This window comes from Anser brachyrhynchus (genome assembly GCF_964034855.1).
Source record: "Anser brachyrhynchus genome assembly, contig: SCAFFOLD_56, whole genome shotgun sequence".
Lineage (NCBI taxonomy): Eukaryota > Metazoa > Chordata > Aves > Anseriformes > Anatidae > Anser > Anser brachyrhynchus.
Window position 1 is genome coordinate 574565 of NW_027663703.1, and position 25064 is coordinate 599628.

The 25064-nt window shown below is 49.8% G+C and overlaps 3 protein-coding genes and 1 pseudogene across 5 annotated transcripts in view; 1 reads left to right on the plus strand and 3 right to left on the minus strand.

Moving 5' to 3' along the window:
* LOC308186982 (olfactory receptor 14C36-like) overlaps positions 1 to 25064 on the minus strand; it is a 267280-nt gene that overhangs the window by 128310 nt on the left and 113906 nt on the right. The window lies entirely within an intron of this gene.
* Positions 1 to 25064, minus strand: part of LOC308186989 (olfactory receptor 14J1-like) — a 211239-nt pseudogene that overhangs the window by 89909 nt on the left and 96266 nt on the right. The gene's annotated exons all lie outside the window — the stretch shown is intronic.
* Positions 3977 to 6124, minus strand: LOC308186980 (olfactory receptor 14C36-like). Its single transcript, XM_080609139.1, has one exon. It carries the CDS (start codon positions 6004 to 6006, stop codon positions 5071 to 5073), a length of 936 nt encoding a protein of 311 aa, XP_080465265.1. The 5' UTR covers positions 6007 to 6124; the 3' UTR covers positions 3977 to 5070.
* On the plus strand, positions 14624 to 16475 carry LOC308186963 (olfactory receptor 14A16-like). Its single transcript, XM_080609112.1, has one exon. The coding sequence runs from the start codon at positions 14666 to 14668 to the stop codon at positions 15719 to 15721; it is 1056 nt and encodes a 351-aa protein (XP_080465238.1). The 5' UTR covers positions 14624 to 14665; the 3' UTR covers positions 15722 to 16475.

The following is a 25064-nucleotide window of genomic DNA, read 5'->3' on the forward strand; positions in this document are numbered from 1 at the left end:
CCACTGCTGAGTGCTGCAGTGCCGGACATGCTAGAACTCCAATACAAAACTGGAGTCTAAGGCAGCCAAATTGTACACCACAATTGATATCGCTAATGCATTTTTGTCCATCCCTTTGGCAGCAGCATGCAGACCACAGTTTACTTTCACTTGGAGGGGCATCCAGTAGACCCGGAATCGACTGCCCGAGGGGTGGAAATACAGCCCTACCATTTGCCATGGACGGATCCAGTCTGCACTGGAACAAGGGGGAGCTCCTGAACTCCTGCACTACATAGATAACATCCTCGTGTGGGGCAACACAGCAGAAGAAGTTTTTGAGAAAGGGAAGAATATAATCCAAATTCTCCTGACAGCTGGTTTTGCCATTAAACAGAGTAAGGTCAAGGGACCTGCACAGGAAATCCAGTCCTTGGGGGTAAAATGGCAGGATGGACGTTGCCATATTCTGATGGATGTTATCAACAAAATAATGGCTATGTCTCCACCAACTACCAAAATAGAAATGCAAGCTTTCCGAGGCCTTGTGGGATTCTGGAGAATACATGTTCCAGGCTACAGTCAGCTTGTGAGTCCTCTATATCGAGTGACTCGAAAGAGAAACTATTTTGAGTGGGGCCCCGAGCAACAACAGGCCTTTGAACAAATCAAACAAGAAATAGCCCATTCAGTAGCCCTTCGGCCTTTCCGTACCAGACCAGCTGTGCAAAACATACTTTACACTGCAGCTGGGGAGTATGACCTCACCTGGAGCTTCTGGCAGAAAACCCCTGGAGAAACTCAAGGTTGACCTCTGGGGTTCTGGAGCTGGGGTTATCGAGGATCAGAAGCCAATTACACCCCAACTGAAAAGGAGATACTAACAGCATATGAGGGGGTTCAAGCTGCTTCAGAAGTTGTGGGTACAGAAGCACAACTCCTCTTGGCACCACGGCTACCTGTGTTACATTGGATGTTCAAAGGGAAAATTCCCACTACACACTATGCATCTGACGCTATGTGGAGTAAGTGGGTAGTGTTAACTACACAGCGGGCTCAAATGGGGAAACCTAATCACCCAGGAATCCTGGAAGAGATCATGGACTGGCCAGAGGGCAGGGATTTCGGAGTACCAACAGAAGAGGTAACTCGTGCTGAAGAGACACCACATTATAATGAGTTGCCAGAAGACAGAAAGCAGTATGTGTTGTTTACTGATGGATCTTGCTGTGTGGTAGGGAGCCATTGGAAATGGAAAGCTGCTGAGTGGAGTCCCACACGACAAGTTGTGGAGGCCATGGAAGGGGAAGGCGAGTCGAGTCAGTATGCAGAAGTGAAAGCCATACAACTAGCCCTAGAGACTGCCAAAAGACAAAAAACGGCCAGTTCTGTATATCTACACAGACTCATGGATGGTGGGGGTGGCTGCAGCAATGGAAATGGAGCAATTGGCAGCACAGAGGTAAACCTATCTGGGCTGCTACCCTGTGGCAAGATATTGCTGCTCGGGTAGAAAACCTGGATGTAAAAGTACATCATGTAGATGCCCACATGCCCAAGAGCCGCACAACTGAAGAACATCAGAACAACGAAGAAGTGGATTGAGCTTCAAAAATTGACGTGGCTCAGGTGGATCTGGACTGGGGACGTAAGGGTGAGTTGTTTGTAGCTCGATGGGCCCATGAAACATCAGGACATCTGGGGAGGGATGCCACATACATATGGGCTCGTGATTGAAAAGTGGACCTGACCATTGAGGCCATCACATAGGTTACCCATGACTGTGAAACATATGCTGCGATCAAGAGAGCCATGAGGGCAAAATCTCTATGGAACAGGGGGAGGTGGCTAGGGTTTCACTACAGTGAGGCCTGGCAGATTGACTACATCGGACCACTCCCACACACCCGCCAAAGCAAATGGTATTTACTCACTATGGTAGAAGCAACTACGGGGTGGCTGGAAACATACTCTGTAAACCATGCCACGGCCCGAAACACCATCTTGGGTCTGGAAAGGCAAGTGTTATGGTGTCATGGTACACCAGATAGAATTGAGAAATGACAATGGGAGTCATTTCCGAAACAATCTTGTCACCTCCTGGGCCAAGAGGCATGGCAGTGAGTGGGTGCATCACACCCTTTATTACCCACAAGCCTCTGGGAAGGTTGAGAGGTACAATGAACTGTTAAAGACTATGTTACAAACATTGGGTGCTGAGACATGGAAACGATGGGACATAAATCTATCAGAAGCCACTTGGCTAGTTAACAACAGAGGGTCTGAAAACCAACCTGGTTCTGCTGAAATAAAACCCTACACACAGTGAGAGGAGCTAAAGCCCCCGTAGTGCATGTAGGAAAGTGGATGGGGAAGGTGGTGTGGGTTGCTCCTGCCTCGGGAAAAGCAAACCCACTTGTGGGATTGTCTTCGCCCAAGGACCGGGGTATACCTGATGGGTGATGCAAAAGGATGGGGATATCAGGTGTGTGCCTCAAGGAGATTTAACCTTTGGAGAAAACTAATCTGTAATCTAAGTTACATGTTGTAGGAAGACACTACAGGATCAACGACAGGTCAGCTTTGCAAGGAACCGGGCAAGTGCAGCAATGACTCAAGCTAAGCTGGTGCTGGCGTCCAGATATCCAACTCTGCCTGCCCTGAGTGACCACTTTGGAAGATGAAGACCAAATCATCACCAGTTCTTATGAACATTTTTTGAGAAAGACCTATAGAATGAAAAGATGTACCTACCTATCAATCTGTTAAAGGACAAGGAACAATGGTTATGAGAATACTTACATACTAAAGTATGTGGGACCTAAGTGTAACACTAATGTTATGGAATAAGGGGTGGAGGTTGTACTGGGTCTGGCTGAGATGGAGTTAACTTTCCCTACAGCAGCCCACACAGTGCTGTGCTGTGCACTTGTAGGTAGAACAGCATCAGTATCACGCCAGTGTTGTGTCTACTGCTGAGCAGTATTGGTAACGCATCAGGACTCCCTCCAACCCCTAAGAACCAGCCAGCTGGGGGTGGGTAAGAGGTGGGGAGAAGGCATCACCAGGGCAGCTGACCTAAACCAACCAAAGGAATATTCCATACCATATGATGTCACACTCAGCAATAAAAAGTGGAAAAAGGGAAGGAGTCAGGAGGGGTGGGCTCGTTATGAAAATGTCTGTCCTCCCAAACAATGGCTACATGTATTGAAGCGTTGATTCAGGGATGTATTCAAGCATCGTTTGTTGGTGGGAAGTAGAGAGTAATTTCTTCCCTTTTTCTGGATGTTTCCACACAGCCTTTGCTTGGTGTTTTTTGGTTTGGTTTGGTTTGGTTTTGGGTTGTTTTTTGTTTGTTTGTTTGTTTGTTTTCCCCTGTAGTTAAATTATTAATTTTCCCTTAAAAATAACTGTACCTTAACAATTATTTTTCCTTTAATTAAATTATCCTTACCTCAACCCATGAATCCTTTCCTTTCCTTTCCTTTCCTTTCCTTTCCTTTCCTTTCCTTTCCTTTCCTTTTCCTTTCCTTTCCTTTCTTCCTTTCCTTTCCTTTCCTTTCCTTTCCTTTCCTTTCCTTTCCTTTCCTTTCCTTTCCTTTCCTTTCTTTCCTTTCCTTTTCCTTTCCTTTTCCTTTCCTTTCCTTTCCTTTCCTTTCCTTTCCTTTCCTTTTCCTTTCCTTTCCTTTTCTTTCCTTTCCTTTCCTTTCCTTTCCTTTCCTTTCCTTTCCTTTCCTTTCCTTTCCTTTCCTTTCCTTTCCTTTCCTTTCCTTTCCTTTCTTTCCTTTCCTTTCCTTTCCTTTCCTTTCCTTTCCTTTCCTTTCCTTTCCTTTCCTTTCCTTTCCTTTCCTTTCCTTTCCTTTCCTTTCTTCCCCTCCTCTTCTGTGGAGACGGGGTGAGAGAGCATTTCTGGTGGAGTTCACATACCTAGCAAGGTAAAAACACCACAAAAATAAAAATAATTTTTAAAAATGTTTCAGAAAATAATATAAATAACAATAATAGCAAATGGTTGTCCTCACTTTTTTTGAAAAAAAAAAAAAAAAAAAAATACTGAGTCCTGTAAGGATTGTGGGTCCATTATTAATGATGAAAGAAGTATGCATCGAAATAGTTTCCTCACTGCATTCTTGATCTCCTTCTTAGTCATGGCTGTAGATGAAGGATTCACTGCTGGAGGCACCACAGAGTACAGAAATGACACCAGGTTCAGGGGTAGGGAGGAGATGGAGGAGGGCTTCAGGTAGGGTAAACATGATGGTTCTAAACACAAGGAGACAATGGCCAGGTGAGGGAGCACGTGGAAAAGGCTTTGTGCCGGCCCTGCTCAGAAGGCATCCTCAACAGGACCCTGAAGATCTGCACATAGGAAACCACAATGAAAATGAAACATCCAGCACCTAAATAGACACTAACCAGAAGAACCCTAGCTTCCCTGAAGTAGGTGTCGGAGCAGGAGTGCTTGGAGGAGTGCTTAAGTCTATCCTAGCCGAAACCAGAACTTGGGTCATATGCAATTCACTCTGGAGGGAACGAAAAAGGAGTAGGGCTGTTTCTGAGACCACTTGAAGAAGGTCCTGTAACTCAGACATATTGCTGTTAGAGCAAAGGTGGCCGTTCAGAGGAGACCATGTTATTCAGGCTGTCCACCCTGTTAGCCAAGGGAGCTTGCACCATGTGACTCACTCTGGGCAAAGAGTTGGCTCTGTGCTGCTATCTGGCCACCGGGACTCCTTCTCCATGTGGCAGCTGGGCTCTTGGTCCTGAGCCCCTCCTGTATGCTGGCACTGCTCCCCCAGCTCCAGAGAAGATGGGAGAAGATGGCAGCTGAGACCAGTGAAGTTCTCATGGCTTCTTTATTGTTTTATCCACACAGGAATCCTTGTTCTGCAAGAATATAAGATGATTGGGTGAAAGTAAATAATAAATAAAACGATTAATAGACAGGATACCACAAATAGAATTAAATCAAAATCACAAGTTCAAGGAAATAATAATAATAATGATAAAAATAAAACAATATCAAGCTATTGTATTAAGATATATTTTTTTAGATAGCCTGTTTGTCCCGTTAGTATTATAGGCACATTATTGATGCTGAAGAAGCATGCATCCAAAGAGTTTCCACAAGGCGTCCTTGAGCTCCTGGTTCCTCATGCTGTAGATGAGGGGGTTCACTGCTGGAGGCACCACCGAGTAAAGAAATGACACCACCAGGTCCAAGGATACGGAAAAGTTGGAGGGGGGCTTCAGGTAGGCAACCATGGCAGTACTGAGAGTCAGAGAGAAAATGGCTAGGTGAGGGAGGCACGTGGAAAAGGCTTTGTGACGTCCCTGCTCAGAGGGCATCCTCAGCACTGCCCTGAAGATCCACACATAAGAAAATGAAATGAAAACAAAACATGCAAATGCTAAACAGAGACTAACTATAAGAACCCCAACTTCCCTGAGGTAGGCATTTGAGCAGGAAAGCTTGAGGATCTGGGGGATTTCACAGAAGAACTGGTCCACAGCATTGCCTTGGCAGAGGGGCACTGAAAATGTATTGGCCGTGTGCAGGACAGCATAAAGAAAGCCACTGCCCCAGGCAGCTGCTGCCATCTTGGCACAAGCTCTGCTGTCCAGGAGGCTCCCGTAGTGCAGGGGTTTGCAGATGGCAACATAGCGGTCGTAGGCCATGAGAGTGAGAAGGGAATACTCCACTCCAATCAAGAAAACAAAAAATAAGACCTGGGCAGCACATCCTTGATAGGAGATGGCCCTGGTGTCCCAGAGGGCATTGGCCATGGCTTTGGGGAGAGTGGTGGAGATGCATCCCAGGTCGAGGAGGGCGAGGTTGAGGAGGAAGAAGTACATGGGGGTGTGGAGGCGGTGGTCGCAGGCTACGGCGGTGAGGATGAGGCTGTTGCCCAGGAGGGCAGCCAGGTAGATGCCCAGGAAGAGCCCGAAGTGCAGGAGCTGCAGTTCGCGCGTGTCTGCGAATGCCAGCAAGAGGAACTCGCTCACGGAGCTGCTGTTGGGCATTTGCTGCCCTTCATCAAGAAGACTGCCAAAGAAAAATATTAATTGACTGTTAGAGGAAATTCCTGTGAGCAATGCTCATTTCTTTCCTCATTGAAACCTTCACATTGCCTTTCTTTTCAGGGGGATCTTTGTCTCTCTCCCTAGCTCAAGCCATGCTTTGTGCTGGCTGAGTGTCCTGTACACAGCAGCCACCTCTGCCCATCAGCCCCCTGATGGGCAACTTGTGCTCCAGAGCAGTGGTAAATGTTGTTGTTGTTGTGGGGGCAAACCTCAGTCAGAGGTCATATCCAGGAGGGCTGCTCTGTCCAGACACTGGTGCCCAGCTGCTGGCTGCTTGCAGCACTCAGCTGGGAGATGGCTGCACTCAGAGGTTGTGCTGGAAAATCACCTGGGCTGTGCTGGGAGAAGAGTGCACCAGCTCCAAGTGCAGATGGAAAAGCCTCCCTTTTAGCACAGCTGTGCAGAATTCAATGACAAGTACATGACAAGGACGCTGGTTCACAAGGACAGATCAAGGGAACTTGGACATTGTCAAGACCCTCAATTATCCTCTGCCAGAGCTCTGGCTGCACAGGAGGCAGCTCCTGCCCTGGACAATGTGAACGTGGTGGCAGAGCAAAGGGAGCCTCCGATATTCTCCATGCCATTACAGAAGCTGCGCGAGGGAGGAGAGGAGACCGGGAGTTGCTGCAAGGAAGGCATCTGCACTACAGGGAATCGCAGGGTGGGAGCAGCTCCCTCTCACTGCCTGCCCAAGTCCTTGCTGCCTGCAGCTGTCCCTGCCAGCAGCTCTTTCTCTATCCCCACGCCTCCTCCAGTCCATGCTCACAGACTCCATTCCCCCTGCTGTGTGCCCAGCTCTACCCTGCAGACACCTCCCAGGGATGGGGACAGCTCTGGGGACATCTCCCTTCCTGCAGGTCCTAACGAACAGCTCAGAAAACCCCTGGTGCAGTCTGTAAGCAGAGAGAAGGGAAGGAATATTCTCAGGTTCATCACTAACCTGTTTATGTCTCAGTTCAGTGCAACAGGAAGGTCAATCACCTGTGCAAATCCAACCACCCCATTAACACAGAGCCTGCCCCAGAACCAGAGCAGGAAAATGTAGGCAGAGACTACAGAATGTGCCTTCTTTTTGCAGGCAGTCCCTGCCCTGCCCTTCCTCTGCCCAAGACCCTGGGCTCTCCAGGCAGGCTGAGTGCTGAGACTGGAAGGCGGCAGAGGCCCTGCCCCGCCACACAGCCCCTGGGGCACAGCAGGGACCCTGCTCTGCACCACACCCATGGGCACCCCTGCAGGTGCCCTGCAGCACCTTCTCCTCCACACTGCACAAGCCATGAGAGACATCCTGGCAGCTCCTGGCCACGCAGAGATGTCCTGGATCCAGGAGCCCCTTCCAGGAACCTCCCCTGCACTGTCCTGAAGCCAGAGACTTACCGTGTGCAGAGCTGTGAAGATTTCTTCTGCACTGAGCTCTCCTCTGCCCACACCCTCCAGGCGGCCTGGAATCCCCTTCTGCTTGGGTGCCTGCAGTCAGAGCCCTGCTGTGCTTTGCAGAGGAGCTGCTCCTGGGCAGAGCTGTCTCCCTGCACCAGGGCCCTCTTGCCAGGAGCTCTCTCTGTCCCAGGAGCCCGGCCCAGCTCAGCAGCAGAGGCCCAGCCCAAGGCATTGGAATCCCCCCTAAGGGGTTTTGGTGATGAGCCCACGAACCTCAGTCACTGAGAGACAATTGAAGACATCTCTGAAGAAGTCCAAGTCAGAGGCAAGTTTCCTGCAGTGTCCCCCCCAGGGCCAGCACTGACACAGCCTCCCTTGGAGCTCGTTAGAGCAGAACATTGGAGGCAGTGAGGACAAGTAGACAAAGGCAATGTGAAGGTGACACTGATGTGTAGGAAAACTGCATGTGCTTTCACCAAGCACAAGGGCCAGGCCTTGACCGTTGGTCCCTAGGAAGGGAGATCCTTTCCCTTCACACCTTGCTCAGGGCTCTTCCTGGTGCAGTAGGAGATGGGGATGTGCATTGCCAAGTGCAGGAGAATGGTATGACCCCTGCCTGGTTCATGGGTAGGGAGGGGTAAGGAGGCAATGAGGCCCTTATGCTTTAATAATAAGCTGTCTCCTCATGGGTGTCAGTGGAAGAGACAACAGCCAGAGCCATGGACACAAAGATCACGCTCTTGTTGGGACTTTCAGCCTTGCCAAAGTCCTTGCTCCTCTCTATACCAGACTGTCCAAGGGACTCCCAGGCCTGCAACTTTTTTCCTGTGGGCTGTAAACCCTTGACCATGTGGTACCACACTGGATCTGAGTTGAGTCTGATAACTCAGATTTTCTTGGTGGCCATTCCCCTCATAAGGCAGCTGTGTAGGAAGCTCGCCTGGTTCCTGGTGAGCAGCACCACAGTTCATATAGCATCTCTCGTGATGCCCAGGCACTCCTCCTCCTGGGCATTGCTATCTAAGTAGGGTCCCAGTCTGCCCTCATGTGTGGGGTTCCTCTTCCTCCAGTGCAGGACTAGGACTCTTCTCCTTGCAAATGTCAGCAGGTTTCTGTAGGCAAAATCCTACAGTTTCTCACGGTTTCCCTGGACTGATGTTACAATGTGTCAGGTGTTAATGTCTGCATGCAGATGACTCACCCTGATTATGCTGTCTCCCACAAGATAACAGCAACAGGATTTGCAAGACAGTTTGGCCAATACAGGAGTAAGTAGTTGAATGGAATTGCAGCACAGACTCAGAGAAGAGTAGGGGTTGGAAGGCTGCCCGATTCCACTTTTTCTGTTCTTCCCTCTCATGCATGCTGTTGTTTTGTCTGGAACTGCATTCTGTATACAAAACACTGCCCCATACCAGCTAGTAGGAAGAAAATTAAGTCTATCCCAGCCAAAAGGAGGACAATATCCACCCTATATTCCATACCATCTGCATCATGCTCAGCTCCAGTACTTTCCAATTAATCACCACCACCTTTTCTCTTTTGATATACACACAGAGATATCATGCCCTTAGTCTACGGTTGTCCTGGTGTTGGCTAGGATTGAGTTAATTTTCCTCCTAGTAGCTGGTATGATGCTGTGTTTTGGATTTAGCATGACAAGAATGATGATTACACACTGATGGTTTAGTTGCTGCCCAGCAGTGGCGGGCTGGGGGTGCCTGAGAAGCTGGGGGGGACAGAACCAGGACAGCTGACCCCAAGTGGCCAAAAGGATGTTCCATACCGCATGACATCATGCTGAACAATCAATATGGGTGGCTGGCCAGGGTAGGGGGTACCACTGCTTCGGGACGGGCAATCATCATCATGATCATCATCATCATTGTTCGTATTATTTGTCTTCACTTTCTGTCCTATTAAATTGTCTTATCTCAACACATGATATTTTTTTTCTTTTTCTTTTTTTTCCCCCTCATTCTCTCCTGCATCCGCTGGGGGTGTAGCAGGGTGTGTGTGTGAGTGAATGTCTGTGTGGTGCTGATCTGCTTGCCGGGTTAAACCACACTCTTTTTGGTGCCCAACACGGAGCACAAAGTTTGAGCCAATGACAGATCTGACCACAGCATGTTAAAAAACAAACAGAAAAAAATGAAAGCTATTACAAGAATGAGATGATTTTAATAGTTGCTGACCACAAAGTTGATTTTTTTTTTTTTTTTAAATCTCAGGTCTGTTCTGCTTCATTTCAGAATTGTGTTGTATAACACGTTACTTACAGTATGTCTTCCCTGTCATGCTGTTTATCTTTTATGATGGCTGGCTAAGTTTATTCTTTTGAAGTATTGTGTAAGACTGGCTTATGATATGATAAAAATCCTTGTCACGAAACTAATCTGGTACTTGTACTCAGCATTGCCTTTACTTCCATACCTTGGGAACCATCACTCAGAAACTATTAAGAATTACACTCTTGACATTTTCTCCTCAAGAAACCAAGCAAAGGGGGAGACAAGGAGAGGACACTTTTCCTTACTTCTTCACTCTCCCTTTCTGCTTCACCTCCCCCTTCTCCTCCAGGCTAATTACAGTAGCTCTTCAAAGCTTTGAATATCCTTGGGATGCTCAAACCAGCATGTTCCTATTGTTACATCTCCTGAATGTGTTTCAGCTTTTGTTTAAATTTAAACAGCTACTTCAGCATGCCATCCAGAGATCTGCCCCAAGGCAGGAGAGTTAGGAGTGGCAGGGAGTGTGGGAGGATATGGGCAGGCACCTAGAGCAGTGGGCACCTCCAGCGCTTTGGAACTTCACCTCTGAGCAAGTGCAGAATCCTTAAAAAAAAACCACTGTGAAATGCTTGAAAAAGGTGTGTGGCCACCCTGGCAATTCCAAAGAGACACAAATCACTGCAGTGTGCTGGGCCTTGAACTATGCTTAACAAGCCACAATCAACTCCTCCCCAATCCCTATGACTTTTCCTGCAGGCACACACCAGCCCCTCTGACAGGCCCAGGAGCCACTACAACCCTTGTGAAGGTCCAGCAGCCACTCCAAACCCTGAAAAAGGTCCTGCAGCTGCTCCAGCTCCTGAGATGGGCCCAAAGTTAAATGACCCCTGTGACAGAACCTATAGCCACTCCAAAACCTGAGATAGGCCCTGTAGCTACTCCAACTCCTCTGAAAGGCCCTGCAGCCAGAACAGTTCCTGTGTTGGGCCCTGCAGCCAAACCAGCCCCTATCATGGGCCCCATGGCTGGGCTAGAGAACCAACCTGTGTCAGTATTGGTTGCCTCTACATGCAAGAGAAAACAATGGGTCTGTTTTCAAAAAAGTCAGTTTTTCTTTAGAAAAGAAAGAAACTCCTACCCGGACATGAAAGTTAGGAAGAAGATGAGGCAGGTTTCTCCAAAGTTGGGCCATCATGGAAGCAGAAGGACAAAACAGAAGAGATCATATAAACATCAGAAACCAAGTGATCCCTTTCCCAGTGTAAGCTATGAGATATGGGAAATTATTTCAGCCATCGTCTTGGTGAGTATGTCGTCAGCTGGCTGCTCCATTGTTGGGACAACAGTGCCAATAGCCTGGAATTAGAGGAGAGGGAAGCCAAGCAGCCGGAATCACCCTCTACAGAAGGAGTAATTGGCAAAGCCATTGGAAAAAAAACACAAGGAACTTAATCCTGTCAGGTGTCAAGGAAAGCTATCCCTTCAAGAAATATCTTGTATGTCAACCAGGCAAGTGGACCACCATGGAGAGGGTTATCTGGTACCAGAAGGAATTAGCCATGCTGAAGGTGATTTGTAGAAACCTAGACAATGAACAGCTGTCCAAAGATCCAGATGAAGTCAAGTGCACATGACCCATGTGTCAGAAGTTTGAACAGAGTGCACCACATGCCAGCCCATTGGCAGTAATGACCAAGAAAGACCAAGAGGAACCCACAGTGGATGAATTGGCTAGGCAACTATGGCATTACAAAGAAAGTCTCTCTTCTTCCCTATGGGCTTGTCTCGAGAGAAACTTTCTCATGAGGTGCAAAAACTACAAGAGAATACATCTTCCTCCACACCTGCACGAACCAATATCTCAACTATCAGGTGTAAGCATCACTCTGCTCAAGAAAGTTGATATAGTGGGGGCATACTACGTCTCACCCTGTGGTTGTGACTGTGTGACCATGGAAAGGCCATGAGAAAATGGGATGCAAAAATCTACCTCGACCCTAGAGGCACGGATACATGAGGCGCAAGGAAAAGCATTGGCAAAAAGGAGTTCTGAGAAAATTGCTGCTCCGGTTTCTAGTGGGCAGTCCTCCAAACAGAGTAATGAATACTATGAGCAGGACTAGAGGGGCCCAGCCTCCATCCAGGGGGAGGAAGGGGACAATTGGGTGTCTTGGACTTTGAGGATTATTGGCCTGGCACATCAAACCCAAGGGTTAACTGAATTGGAGTCTGAAGTGAGTCTAACTGGGAAGGAGTGGCAAAAGCAACCCATTGAGACTGACCTGGAGGATCTGTGCAACCTTGACATAGACTGCTTCAGGAGAGGGTACTTCAAAGATCCACAAGGATATTGGCATAGCTGCCTTGGAGACAGAGGACAGGCAACAGTTGTCTACCTGGCCCACTCTTTCACAGGACCCTTCTGCTGTGGAGGTGCTGATGGCCAATGTACAGCAGGTGCCAATCGCTACCGCAACAGTGCACCTGAGGCAATATTGCATTAACAGAGACTCCCTGATTCCCATGCATGAGCTGGTTCATTGACTGGAGAGCCAAGGAATGATCAGCAACACTTGCTCAACCTTTAATAGTCCCATATGGATAGCGCAAAATTCTGATGGTGAGTGGAAAATAACAGTGGACTTCTGTGGCCTGAATGAAGTCACAACACCGCTGAGTGCTGCTGTGCCGGGCATGCTAGAACTTCATTCAGTACGAACTGGAGTCAAAGGCAGCCGAGTGCTATGCCACAATTAATATTGCTAATGCATTTTTCTCCATCCCTTTGGCAGCAGTGTGAAGGCCACACTTCGCTTTCACATGGAGGGCCGTCCTGTCCACCTGGAATTGACTGCCACAGGGCTGGATGCACAGCCCTACCATTTGCCGTGGGCTGATCCAGACTGCTCTAGAATAGGGGGAAGCTCCTGAACACCTGCAATACCTTAATGACATCACTACATGGGGTAGCACAGCAGAAGAAGTATTTGAGAAAGGGAAGCAAATATTCCAGATCCTTCTGAAAGCTTGTATTGCCCTAAACCAAAGTAAGCTCTAGGGACCTGCACAGGAGATCCTAATGCAGGCTGTCCAGATTCAGGGGGACCCCTGCTTGGGGAAAGGTTGGGCATGGGTCAGTGTGTGATGAGCAATTGCATTGTGCATCACTTGCTTTATACATATAATAATAATAAAAATAAAATTTATTATTTATTATTAGTAGTATTTCATTTTCATATTCATTTCATTTTCATATTTATTTTCTGTCCTTTGAAACTATCTTTATTTCAACTCATTATCTTTAGGGGGGAGGTTGTGAGCTAACATCTGTGTGGTGCTGAGGTGTCTGACAGGTTAAAGCACAACACGTTTGACAACCACAGTCCAACAGCACAAATCACATTTTAAAAAATCGGTCTCTGATATCTACAGAGAGGATCAGTCAGTGATGAATTCAGTCTGCTTGAAACACCACACCCCAGGAGAGACTTAAGGAGCTGTCAGCTCTGAGGCCTTGGGGACACCTCGAGGGAGCCCAATGGCACAGAGCAAGCAATCAGAGTCGGACTTGATGATCCTTATGGGTCCCATCCAACTCAGGATATTCTATGATTCTATGATGCCATGGTCGGGTGTTGTGCTGCTGAGCTGGGCCAGGCTCCTGGGCCCAAGGGGAGCTCCTGGCAAGAGGGCCCTGGTGCAGAGAGACAGCTCTGCCCAGGAGCAGCTCCTCTGCACAACGCATCAGGGCTGGGGGCTCTGACCGCAGGTGGCACAGGGAGAGGGGAGAAGGAGAGAGGGCTTGGAGGCAGTGAGGAGCGCAAGAACAGAGGGCAGTGTGTGGCAGGACAGATCTGCAGACTCTTGACACTGTGAGTCTCTGGCAGCAGGGCAATGCAGGTGCAGTTGCCAAAAGGGTCCTCTACATCTGGCACATTAGATGCCTGATACAGCAACTGTCCAGATTGTTCTCTCTGGCTCTGCTGTGCTTTAGAGAATGGCATTTATGAGGGGGCATTTGAAGAGGAAGATCGAGGCTTGATTTATCTGAAGGGTAAGGATTTTTCTGCAGTCTGTGCTTTCAGATTCCTTTTGTACAGGATTGTACAGGAAACTGAGACTTCTGGAGCATTGCAGTGAGAGATCAATATGTCAGTGATGAAATTTGTAAAGTACCTTCCCAAACCTCATCTCACAGACCGCACCAACATCATATTGTGGTCCTCTCAGGTTTGATCCAAGCTGATCTTTAGGAGCTACAAGCCTCCTGTCTTTGGGAAGTGTCTGCAGGCCAAAGCAGAGCACAAAGCATTTGCTATGAGCATGACCTGCCTCCTCTGCAGGCAGAGCTGCAGCAGAGGAGGGTCTGCTGAATGTCCGTCTGTCCCTCCCTGGCCTTGCCTCCCCTGGCAGCAGCATGCTAGCATTCCTCCTGGCTTCTGCACCTGGCCATGCTGCTGCTGTTCTTGTTTCCAGGCTGGCTGGGGATGGGGGTTTCACAAGCCCATGGAGTGAGCCCTCAGTGTGCTTGGGGGAAGGGGAGTACAGGGACAGGGTGAGGGATCTGGGTATGTGTGCTTTGAGGCTGTATTCTTCTCTCCAAAGAGACACCAGCAGAGGGCAGTTGACACTAGGACTGACAGACAGACTCGATGGGCTCTCCAAAGGACACTGCACTAAGGACAGCATCCCTTTGATGATGCACAGCGTTTTACTTAAGTACAGTAGAAATGCTTAGGATTTATGCCTTCTAAACAACCTTCAGGTGTGGTGGGGCAGCTGGAACAAAAGAAACAAAATAGAAATCACCATATGATCTTGCTTTACGGCAGGACTGACTCCCACATTGCCCACAGAGAGTCCGTGCTCTCAGTGGAACCCTCAAGCAGCATCAGTCAGAAGCCATGAAAGGGACCTGCCAAAAGTCTGAATGGAAGTGGAGAATCGTTTGGGAGGGATTAAATGAAAAATGGAATGAGTTTTCCTCTGAAATGAGAAACGGAGGCTTAAATGAAAAATGGAAATATTTTTTCCAAGATAACTCTGTTGTAAACTACCACTGTTTTTCTGTTCCTTGGGCAGGACCCCATGCCCAGAAACAGCAAATGGCCAACAGCAGCTCCGTGAGCGAGTTCCTCCTGCTGGCATTTGCACACACGCGGGAGCTGCAGCTCCTGCACTTCGGGCTCTTCCTGGGCATCTACCTGGCTGCCCTCCTGGGCAACGGCCTCATCCTCACAGCCATAGCCTGCGACCAGCGTCTCCACACCCCCATGTACTTCTTCCTTCTCAACCTCGCCCTCCTCGACCTGGGATCCATCTCCACCTCTGCACCCAAAGCCATGGCCAATGCCCTCTGGGACACCAGGGCTATCTCTTACAAAGGTTGTGTTGCACAGGTGTTCTTTTTAGTCTTCTTCTTTGGTTCAGAGTATTCCCTTCTCACTCTCATGGCCTACGACCGCTACGTTGCCATCTGCAAGCCCCTGCACTACAGGAGCCTCCTGGACAGCAGAGCTTGTGCCAAGATGGCAGCAGCTGCCTGGGGCAGTGGCTTTCTCAATGCTGTCCTGCACACAGCCAATACATTTTCCCTGCCCCTCTGCCAAGGCAATGCTGTGGACCAGTTCTTCTGTGAAATTCCCCAGATCCTCAAGCTCTCCTGCTCAGATGCCTACCTCAGGGAAGTTGGAGTAGTTGTGTTTAGTGTTTCTGTATTATTTGGTTGTTCTATTTTCATTGTTATTTCCTATATTCAGATCTTCAGGGTAGTGCTGAGGGTCCCCTCTGAGCAGGGACGTCACAAAGCCTTTTCCATGTGCCTCCCTCACCTGGCCGTGGTCTCCCTGTTTATCAGCACTGCCATGTTTGCCTACCTGAAGCCCTCCTCCATCTCTTCCCCATCCCTGGACCTGGTGGTGGCAGTTCTGTACTCGGTGGTGCCTCCGGCAGTGAACCCCCTCATCTACAGCATAAGGAACCAGGAATTAAGGGATGCGGTAACGACACTGGTAGAATACACGATTCTTCAGCATATTCGCCTATAATAATATGCCTATAATCAGAAATCTCAGTTTTCTCAGAAAGCTTTTACATACTTTTTTATTATTATCTACCTGTACTATTATTTTCTCTAACTATTTTTTCTGATTTATAAAATATTACCCTTAGCCTCCTACAGGTTAATTATTTTCTGATAGAACACTGCTTCCTGTGTAGATAAACCCAATAAGGAAGTCATCAGAAATTCACTGGTCTCAGCTGCCATCTCTTCCCATCTCCTCTGCAGCTGGGGGAGCAACTCCAGCATGCAGGAGGGCTAAGGACCAAGAGACCAGCTGCCACATGGAGGAGCAGCCCCAGAGGCCCTCAGGGCTGCCCCTCACTGCCTGCTGGGCTCTGCCTCTCTGCTGCCTTTGGGTCGGGTCTGCTGCTTCCCTGGGTCCATGGCCGTGGCCAGCAGCAGGACGTGGCCTTTTCACTGCTGCTCTCTTCTGGCTTCCACACTGTTTTGTTGTGCTCTTCTATTTGGGTTATCCCTGAGGTCTCATATGCCTTGATGATAGTCCTGTTGTCTCTACATTGACATCCCTGTGGCTGCAGGCAGCAGTAGGCAATGTGCAGCCCTGGGTCACAGCTGGCCTTCCTGATAGCAGCACAGTAACAAAAGCGGCTGCTAAGGGCAAACCCAGAAGCCTGGACACCTCCTCCAAATGTCCTATCAGGAACAGAGCCAAGGGGTTGCTCCCTGCTCTTCCGTATTCTGGGGTTCATCATGGAGTGAAGGACACAGGCTGAAAGTACTAGCACTAGTATTAGTACTACTAGAAAGTACTTCACGGAGTGAAACACACCGTCCTAAAGTCCCAGGGTGGTCTGTGAGGGACCAAGGGCAGGAAAAAGAGCTACCTTTATGACAGCACTTACCAAAGCAGACAACAACTGGTCTTGGACTCATCTGCATGGGAATGTGTCCCCAGCAGTGGGGCTGATGGCTGATGACAGCCTGGAGAGGAGTCTGGAGCTGCCAGGAGATATCAGGGGAACCCAGGCACAACGTGCTCAGTGAGTAGTGAATAGAACCTCATAAAATGAGTGACCAAAGAATCTTTTAAGGGGAAAAGCAAATCTGAGGTGTCCAGAGGCTAAGGAGGGCTCTGCAATGCCAGGCGAGGCACTGAAGAGCCAGCAGGTGAAGGCATATAAGACTGCAGAATAATTGAGGAGACCCTATTTAAAGCCTTGTGGGCCAGATCTGGTCATCCTTCAGGGCTGCTTTCAGTTTTCTACGCAGAGGGGGCCACTGCCTCCAAGATGCCTGTGGGAAAATGAAGCATGCATAAAGGCCAGGAAAAGGTTACCCTGGATCCATAGGAGCCATTCTGGAGCCAAAACTTTTAGGCAGGGCACACACTTCTGCGGTGGTGCAGAGCTCTTGGGCACATTGTGCAGGGTGCTCCTACAGATCTTTGTGTCCTTCTCCATGCTGGCTTAGGAGCTGCTTGTTTCTCAGGAACAGAGTAGCCAACAGAGGTGAGACAGATACTCTGAGTTCATGAAAGCCATCAGAAAGCTGCCCCTGAGAAGATGACTGACTGGGGAAGTCAGGAGAAGCCTGGACGGGAATGATGTGAGATTTGAGGGAGGATAGGGAAGCTTGGACAGCAGAAGCTAATGATTTTGAAGACATAAGAATGTTCAGGCAATGTTGATCCTCCAGTAAAGCTGTCTTAAAGCAGTCATGTGAAGCCCTTACCCTATTTTAACCTGTAACATTAATCCCTAATCCTAAATGCTACTCCACCCCCTGACAGCAACCCACTGCTCTAAGGTTTGACCACAATATCCCTTGAAGCCAAAAGTAGTCCGTAGCCCCATTACATTACCTTTACTCTCTTGCTCACCCTGATCCCTGCCTGTAACGCTAGCATTAAAATGCTCTATTTAGCCCTAGACTTCTTGCAGACCTAAACAAAACCCTAAAATAAACAACTTGCACATACCCTACCCACAGACCTGATACCCCAAGCAAAACAAACCCTCCCACTAAACCTTTGCTTAATCTCTAACACAGAAAGGTGAGCCCTAGTCCTTAATCTCATACTTGAACAACTCACACCCAAAGCACCTGTTCCTGTGCATCAGCCTTCTCACCTTCAACCCTTTTCCTAACCCTTAACTTCAGGTGCTTGGCCCCTTGGGGCAGGGCAGGAATTGTGAGGTTGCTGTGCAGTCACATGGCATTCAATGCTGAAAGTGAGGGGCCATGGATCTGATCAGCTTGTAGGCAACAAGGAGGAGATGGGTGGGAATGATCTGATGAGCTCAGCTCTGCCTCAAGATATCCTACACCAGCAGGAGGAATGTGACTGTGGCAGTGACTGTGAGGTCAATTCTGTCTCTGCAGTTGATAGGGCAGCAGCAGGAACATGCCACAGAAAGGGACTGTGAAGTCACTTCTGTCTGGAGTAGCTGACAGGTCACCCTTGACTTAGACCTGGGATCTGTACTTTTTGGCTGACATCTGCCAGTGGCCCTGGTAGGCCAGCAGAAGGCACCTGGTTGGCATGCTGACTGTGGGATCCCCTCTGCGTACACACCCAGGAGGATCCAGACAGAAAGAAGGCACCAGTATGGGTTGTCCTGTCCATTCAAGGAGGCATAAGGCCTCCCTTCAAGGAGGCACAAGGCTTGGTTGTGTCTAGCCAAGAAGCTGCAAGGCCAGCAGCAGGCCCATGGCTTGGAAGATGCTGGTGAGGTGACTTGTGTCTGCTTGGCTGACAGGATGCAAGAAGGCTGATGGGTTGGGATGCCTACTTTAGGAGTGGTTTCCACCCTGATGGAGCTTTCTGTGGCAGTAAGAAAGAGCAGGACTGAAAAACTGCCACATAGTGCACTTTGGAAGGTTGGCACTGGCCACGAGGAGGAAGAAATGTCCCTCAAAGGGCAGTGCTGTGGTACCGGAGGTCACTCAAAGAGTGTCCGTGATAAGACCCTGGCTTTGTGTTTCAGGGAACAGCTGCTGAGGGTTGATGAGACATTGGTGAAGTGATGGAAAGGCTGGAATGAGAGCAAGGTGGTGAACAGAGATGGGTGTCTGCAGACTTCCAGGGAATAGGGCAAAGTGTGGGACAGCATAGTAAGGCCTGCAGAGGAGAAGGGAGAGGGTGCTGGCAAGAAAGGAAGGTCCCAACAGCCCTGACCTTTTTGTCCCCTTGGCTAGAGCTTATGAGTAGATGAGATGTCATCATTGCAATGGAGACTCTTTGCTTCCTTACAACCCTGTGCAGAGGCTGGGAGGTGTCATGCCACTGTTCTTCTCTGGCATCACACTGCTCACCACATCCCACAGACCTTCAGGAAGAGCCCTGAGCCAGACATGGGGTGCAGGATCTCCCCTCCCAGTATGTGCGGTCAGGCCTTGGTCCTTCTGCTTCACTAAAATCAACCAAGACTTTTCTCAGCACACTGCCTTTACCTGTGTGTAATCATGGCCTCCAATTAGCTGCTCTAACAAGTCCCTGGGGAGGCTGTCTTAGTAATAGCCATGAGAGGGGCCCATTAATGTTCCAAGTCACTTCAACTTTTCCTTCTAACTTTACTTTCTCAAGCAATTGCATCATTCTCCTCTCAGTATCTGAGCTTCATAGCCTCAGCACCAAAATACACCATGGAACTCATTAAAATGAAGAAACTCCTTACATCTCTTGCATAGTTTTCTTCAAGACTTCAAGACTTGTTCAGCTAATTTGAGAGATTTCATGTTCTAGTTAAGGAGGAAGATTTCAAAAAGCACCTAATAAAAATCTTTTCTCATTTTAAAGGGTGAAGTTTGTTGCATTTCAGCTTGGAGCATCATTCTGTAATTGATATTGATCCTGGGTGTCTCCTTCAGAGACCTGCATAGGGAGGAAAAGCAGACTCTTCAGATCTGACACTGCATGAAGAACCTTGCTCCTCACCACCCCAGCCCTGCCATTTCTCTTATTGGCCACCAGGTAATTGCTTCTCATTTCCTTACACCAGACCTCACTCAAGGCTTCAGCTGGATGTTACAGCCCCTTTGCAGCAGCTCCTACCTGCCTTACTAAGAGACCTGGCTGCACACAGGTGCAGAAGACTTTTTCCCATCTCCAACCAAAGAACAGGAAAACATGCAGCAATTTAAGAAAAAGAAAAAAAAAAAAGCAATCTCCTCATCTTGTATGCCTCCTGTGATGTTTATCTTCACAAAAGCATGACAGTAGAAGAAGTATTTTATACTGATTGATAGGATATTATAAACAATAGTGTTAGTATTCATCCATATCATATGAATTCAATTCTAAATGATGAGTTTCCTGCTAAGGAAACAATTAGACAGACTGCTGATACATGAGCAAGCTGGGCTGCTTCTAACTCAAAGCTCAAAGCAGCAACTGGGTTGGGTGAGAGCCAACTGAATGATCAAAGAATAAGGAGAGGGCAAACCAGGAGAACCATGGGAAGTCCATAGGTCCAGAGAGGCAGCTGGAAAGGGGACATTGAGCAGGGTCTGTGTAATAAAAACTTGTGGATGTACCTGGAAGATGAGGAAGCACGTCATGACAGGGAAAGCAATGACAATGCAAGTACAGGTGAACACCAGTATTTCTTCTCCTGCACTGAATTTACATCCTGACAATTCACATTTCTTCATGATAGAAACTACACTGTCTGACATTTCATGGAAGGGATTGAATCTTTTGAAGTGATGAGTAGTTGCTCTATTAGTTAAGTACCAAAGAAATTACTGGGTATTGAGAGCTTTGCTGTCTGACCATAAGCAATCAGGAAAAACCACCAGAGACCCCGTTGTATTTGAGGTACTTCCCTGGATTTGCAGCTGTCAGAAAGGACCTGCAGTAGACCAGAGCCCCTTAGGGGATTCAGGTGGAGATAGATGGAGTTCCCAGGGCACCTCCACTGCCAGCAGTGCTATTTATCCCTGCAACTATCCCTGCAACTGGAGCTCAATCTGGCTACTGCCGTTAAAGACAACAAAAAATCCTTTTACAAATACATCAACGTGAAACGGAGGACTAGGGAGAATCTCCATCCTTTACTGGATGCGAGGGGAAACCTAGTTACTAAGGATGAGGAAAAGGCTGAGGTGCTTAATGCCGCCTTTGCCTCAGTCTTTAGCGGCAATACCGGTTGTTCTCCGGACACCCAGTGCCCTGAGCTGGTGGAAGGGGATGGGGAGCAGGATGTGGCCTTCGCTATCCATGAGGAAATGGTTGGCGACCTGCTACGGAGCTTGGATGTGCGCAAGTCGATGGGGCCGGATGGGATCCACCCAAGGGTACTGAGAGAACTGGCGGAGGAGCTGGCCGAGCCGCTTTCCATCATTTATCGGCAGTCCTGGCTATTGGGGGAGGTCCCGGTTGACTGGCGGCTAGCCAATGTGACGCCCATCTATAAGAAGGGCCGGAGGGCAGACCCGGGGAACTATAGGCCTGTCAGTTTGACCTCAGTGCCGGGGAAGCTCATGGAGCAGATTATCTTGAGGGTCATCACGCGGCACTTGCAGGGCAAGCAGGCGATCAGGCCCAGTCAGCATGGGTTTATGAAAGGCAGGTCCTGCTTGACGAACCTGATCTCCTTCTATGACCAAGTGACGCGCTTGGTGGATGAGGGAAAGGCTGTGGACGTGGTCTACCTTGACCTCAGTAAGGCTTTTGACACCGTTCCCCACAACATTCTCCTCGAGAAACTGGCTGCTCGGGGCTTGGACTGGCGTACGCTTCGCTGGGTGAGAAACTGGCTGGATGGCCGGGCCCAGAGAGTTGTGGTGAATGGAGTCAAATCTGGTTGGAGGCCGGTCACTAGTGGAGTCCCCCAGGGCTCGGTACTGGGGCCGGTCCTCTTTAATATCTTTATCGATGATCTGGATGAGGGCGTCCAGTGCACCCTCAGTAAGTTTGCAGACGACACCAAGCTAAGTGCGTGTGTCGATCTGCTCGAGGGCAGGAAGGCTCTGCAGGAGGATCTGGATAGGCTGGAGCGATGGGCTGAGGTCAACTGCATGAAGTTCAACAAGGCCAAGTGCCGGGTCCTGCACCTGGGCTGCAACAACCCCAAGCAGAGCTACAGGCTGGGAGATGAGTGGCTGGAAAGCTGCCTGGCCGAGAAGGACCTGGGAGTATTGGTGGATAGTCGGCTGAATATGAGCCAGCAGTGTGCTCAGGTGGCCAAGAAGGCCAACGGCATCCTGGCCTGTATAAGAAGCAGTGTGGCCAGCAGGTCGAGGGAAGTGATTGTGCCCCTGTACTCGGCTCTGGTGAGGCCGCACCTCGAGTACTGTGTTCAGCTTTGGGCCCCTCGCTACAGGAAGGACATGGACGTGCTCGAGCGAGTCCAGAGAAGGGCGACCAAGCTGGTGAGGGGTCTGGAGAACAAGTCTTACGAGGAGCGGCTGAGGGAGCTGGGCTTGTTCAGCCTGGAGAAGAGGAGGCTCAGGGGCGACCTCATCGCTCTCTACAGTTACCTGAAAGGAGGCTGTAGAGAGGTGGGGGTTGGTCTATTCTCCCACGTGCCTAGTGACAGGACGAGGGGGAATGGGCTAAAGTTGCGACAGGGGAGTTTTAGGTTGGATGTTAGGAAGTACTTCTTTACCGAAAGGGTTATTAAGCATTGGAACGGGCTGCCCAGGGAGGTGGTGGAGTCACCATCCCTGGAGGTCTTTAAAAGACGTTTAGATGTAGAGCTTAGGGATATGGTTTAGTGGAGTACTTAGTGTTAGGTCGGAGGTTGGACTCGATGATCTTGAGGTCTCTTCCAACCTAGAGAAATCTGTGAATCTGTAAACTACAGTCCAGCCCAGCACACAAACCCCTTCAAGGACACACCCCTTCTTCAGTGAATTCCTGAGACTGACCCAAAGTTGAAATGGCCATTGGGAACCCAAGTGTTGTGGTTTAACCCGACCGGCAGCTAAACACCACACAGTCGTTTGCTCACCCTCCCCCCTCCCTCTCTGGGATGGGGGAGAGAAACGGGAAAGTGAAGCCTGTGAGTTGAGATAAAGACAGTTTATTAAGACAGGAATATAATAATAACAATAATAATAGTGATAATGATAATAATAGTATTACTAATAATAATGTGTACAAAACAAATGATGCACAATGCAATTGCTAACCACCTGCTGACCAATGCCCAGCCTATCCCCGAGCAGCCGGCACCCCACCCCGCTTAGCCACCCCTATATATTGTTTAGTATGATGTCAGATGGTATGGAATACCCCTTTGGCCAGTTTGGGTCAGTTGTCCTGGGTCTGTCCCCTCCCAGCTCCTGTTGCACCCCTAGCCTGCTCGTTGGCAGGACAGAGTGAGAAGCTGAAAAGTCCTTGGCTTGGTGTAAGCACTGTTCTGCAACAATTAAAACATCAGCATGTTATCAGCACTCTTCTCATCCTAATCCAAAACATAGCACCCTACCAGCTACTAGGAGGAAAATTAACTCTGTCCTAACTGAAACCAGGACACCAAGATACTCTCCTTTGTTCCTACTAGACAGCTGAATATCCTTTTATCATCCTGGGTCATCTGCGGCAAATACAGACTGCAAGACTCAAGAACAGGACACTTCAAATGCCTGAGACAGAACCCATCAGCTTGCCCCACTTTGGGAAATCGTCCCCTTCCAACTATGGGTATGAATGTGAAAAATGTGAAGTGACCCATCAGGTCAATGCACAGAGTAAGGGAAAGTCATACATATTGTGCTGTAGTGGTAGAAGGCAAAAAGCATTGCATTGTGCCTCAGACTAATCAAGGAGACCTAATCCAGTTCATCCACAAGATACAGAAAAAAAAACAAACTTGAAGCTCAGTGAAGGATGTTGAGTTGTGGCCTAAAATGAAGAAGGATGTTGATTACTGGTGAAGGAACTGTCCCTTTGTGCCATCACCAATGCCAATTACACAAGAACTGCATCACATAAAGTAATCCGTCCCACCCTGGCTCTGTCACCCCATGAGGCAGGGGAGGGGGAGGTGACAGCCAAGGGACGCATTTGGGTGTGGTAGGTGGGGCCCAGCAGAGACAAGGAGTCAAGGCAGTGGGGTGGGAGAGGCCAGGAGAGGCAGCCCAAGGGGAGGTGCTGCTTGTGAGGACATGTTTGTGCCAGCAGCCTGAGTGGGTAGCAGCTGTGTGGAGGTGACGGGAGGCCAGGAAGCACATGCCAAGAGTGCTCCTGCCAGCAGAGACAAGGCCGGGTCCGAGGACAAGGGGAGAGGCAGGCCCAGGGCAGGGGTCTGCAAGGGCCATGCTGAGCTCCCTGCCCCTGCAGCAGCCACACTGGCTCTCAGCAGATGTGCTGGCCGGCACGCACTGGGAGGTCCTGGCGTGCATCAGAGAGCAGCAAGGAGGGCGCTGGAGAGGGCCGGGGCAAGACTGGTGGCAGAGCCCCATGCAGGAGCTGGCTGGGGGTCCCCTCTGCTGCAGCCACCGCATGGAGCGTGGCAGGAGGAGGGCATGCAGGGCTCGTGGCCGCGGTACAGAGCCTAGCCCTAGATGCTCCATGACCACATTGCAGGTCCTAGCAGGTTGGGGTGCGGGGATGAATGCCCTGGGTCCCCTTCCTGCTCTGCCCAGGCCAGCAAGGGCCCAGAGCGGCCTCCTCTCCCCTGCCCCTGCAGCTCTGGGCTCCCTTCGCGCAGCCCTGGCCCTGCAACACCAAGCCCTGCTGGGAGCCCTCCCTTGCATGCTCCCACTGCTCCCTGATGCTGCTGTTGCCCTCTGCCGCGCACTGCCCAGCCTAGCCCAGCCCAGCCCCTGCCCACCTCTCCCCACATCCCTGCCCTCTCCCTAGCCCAGCCCAGCCCAGCCCAGCGGCCCAGGCTGGACTGGCCCCAGGGCTGTGCCCACCGCAGGCTGCTGCAGTGCTCTGGGCATGGTCACCACAGCCCCAGCCCCTCGCAAGGCACCACAGCTGCTGGGACAAAGGCGGCTCTGGGACAAAGCCCAGCGGCCCCCGGGCTGGGGCCAGCCACGGCTCAGGAAATGGAGGTCCGTGAAGATGCAGGAGCCCTGGTCTCTTGTCTGGGAGATCCCCAGCACAGAGTGCCTGTGCCCCACAGGGCCAGCACAAGAGGCCTGGCCCAGACACAGAGCAGCCTGCCCGGAGCAGGTGCCTGCACAAAGACCTTTCTCCTTTCTCCTTTACCCATCTGTGCAGGTCCAGAAATGCTGCCCTGCTCTTCCCCAGGGCCATTCCTGCTCCCAGGGAGCCTTGACCAGGGCAGTGTGTCCGTGCTGCCTGGCCGGCCATTGCTGCTTCTCCGCCCATTCTCCCTGCAGGGCCCCGAGCTGGCAGTGCTGCTGTGCAGAGCCAGGGATTGTGGTGCCCTGGGACCCCTGGGGGA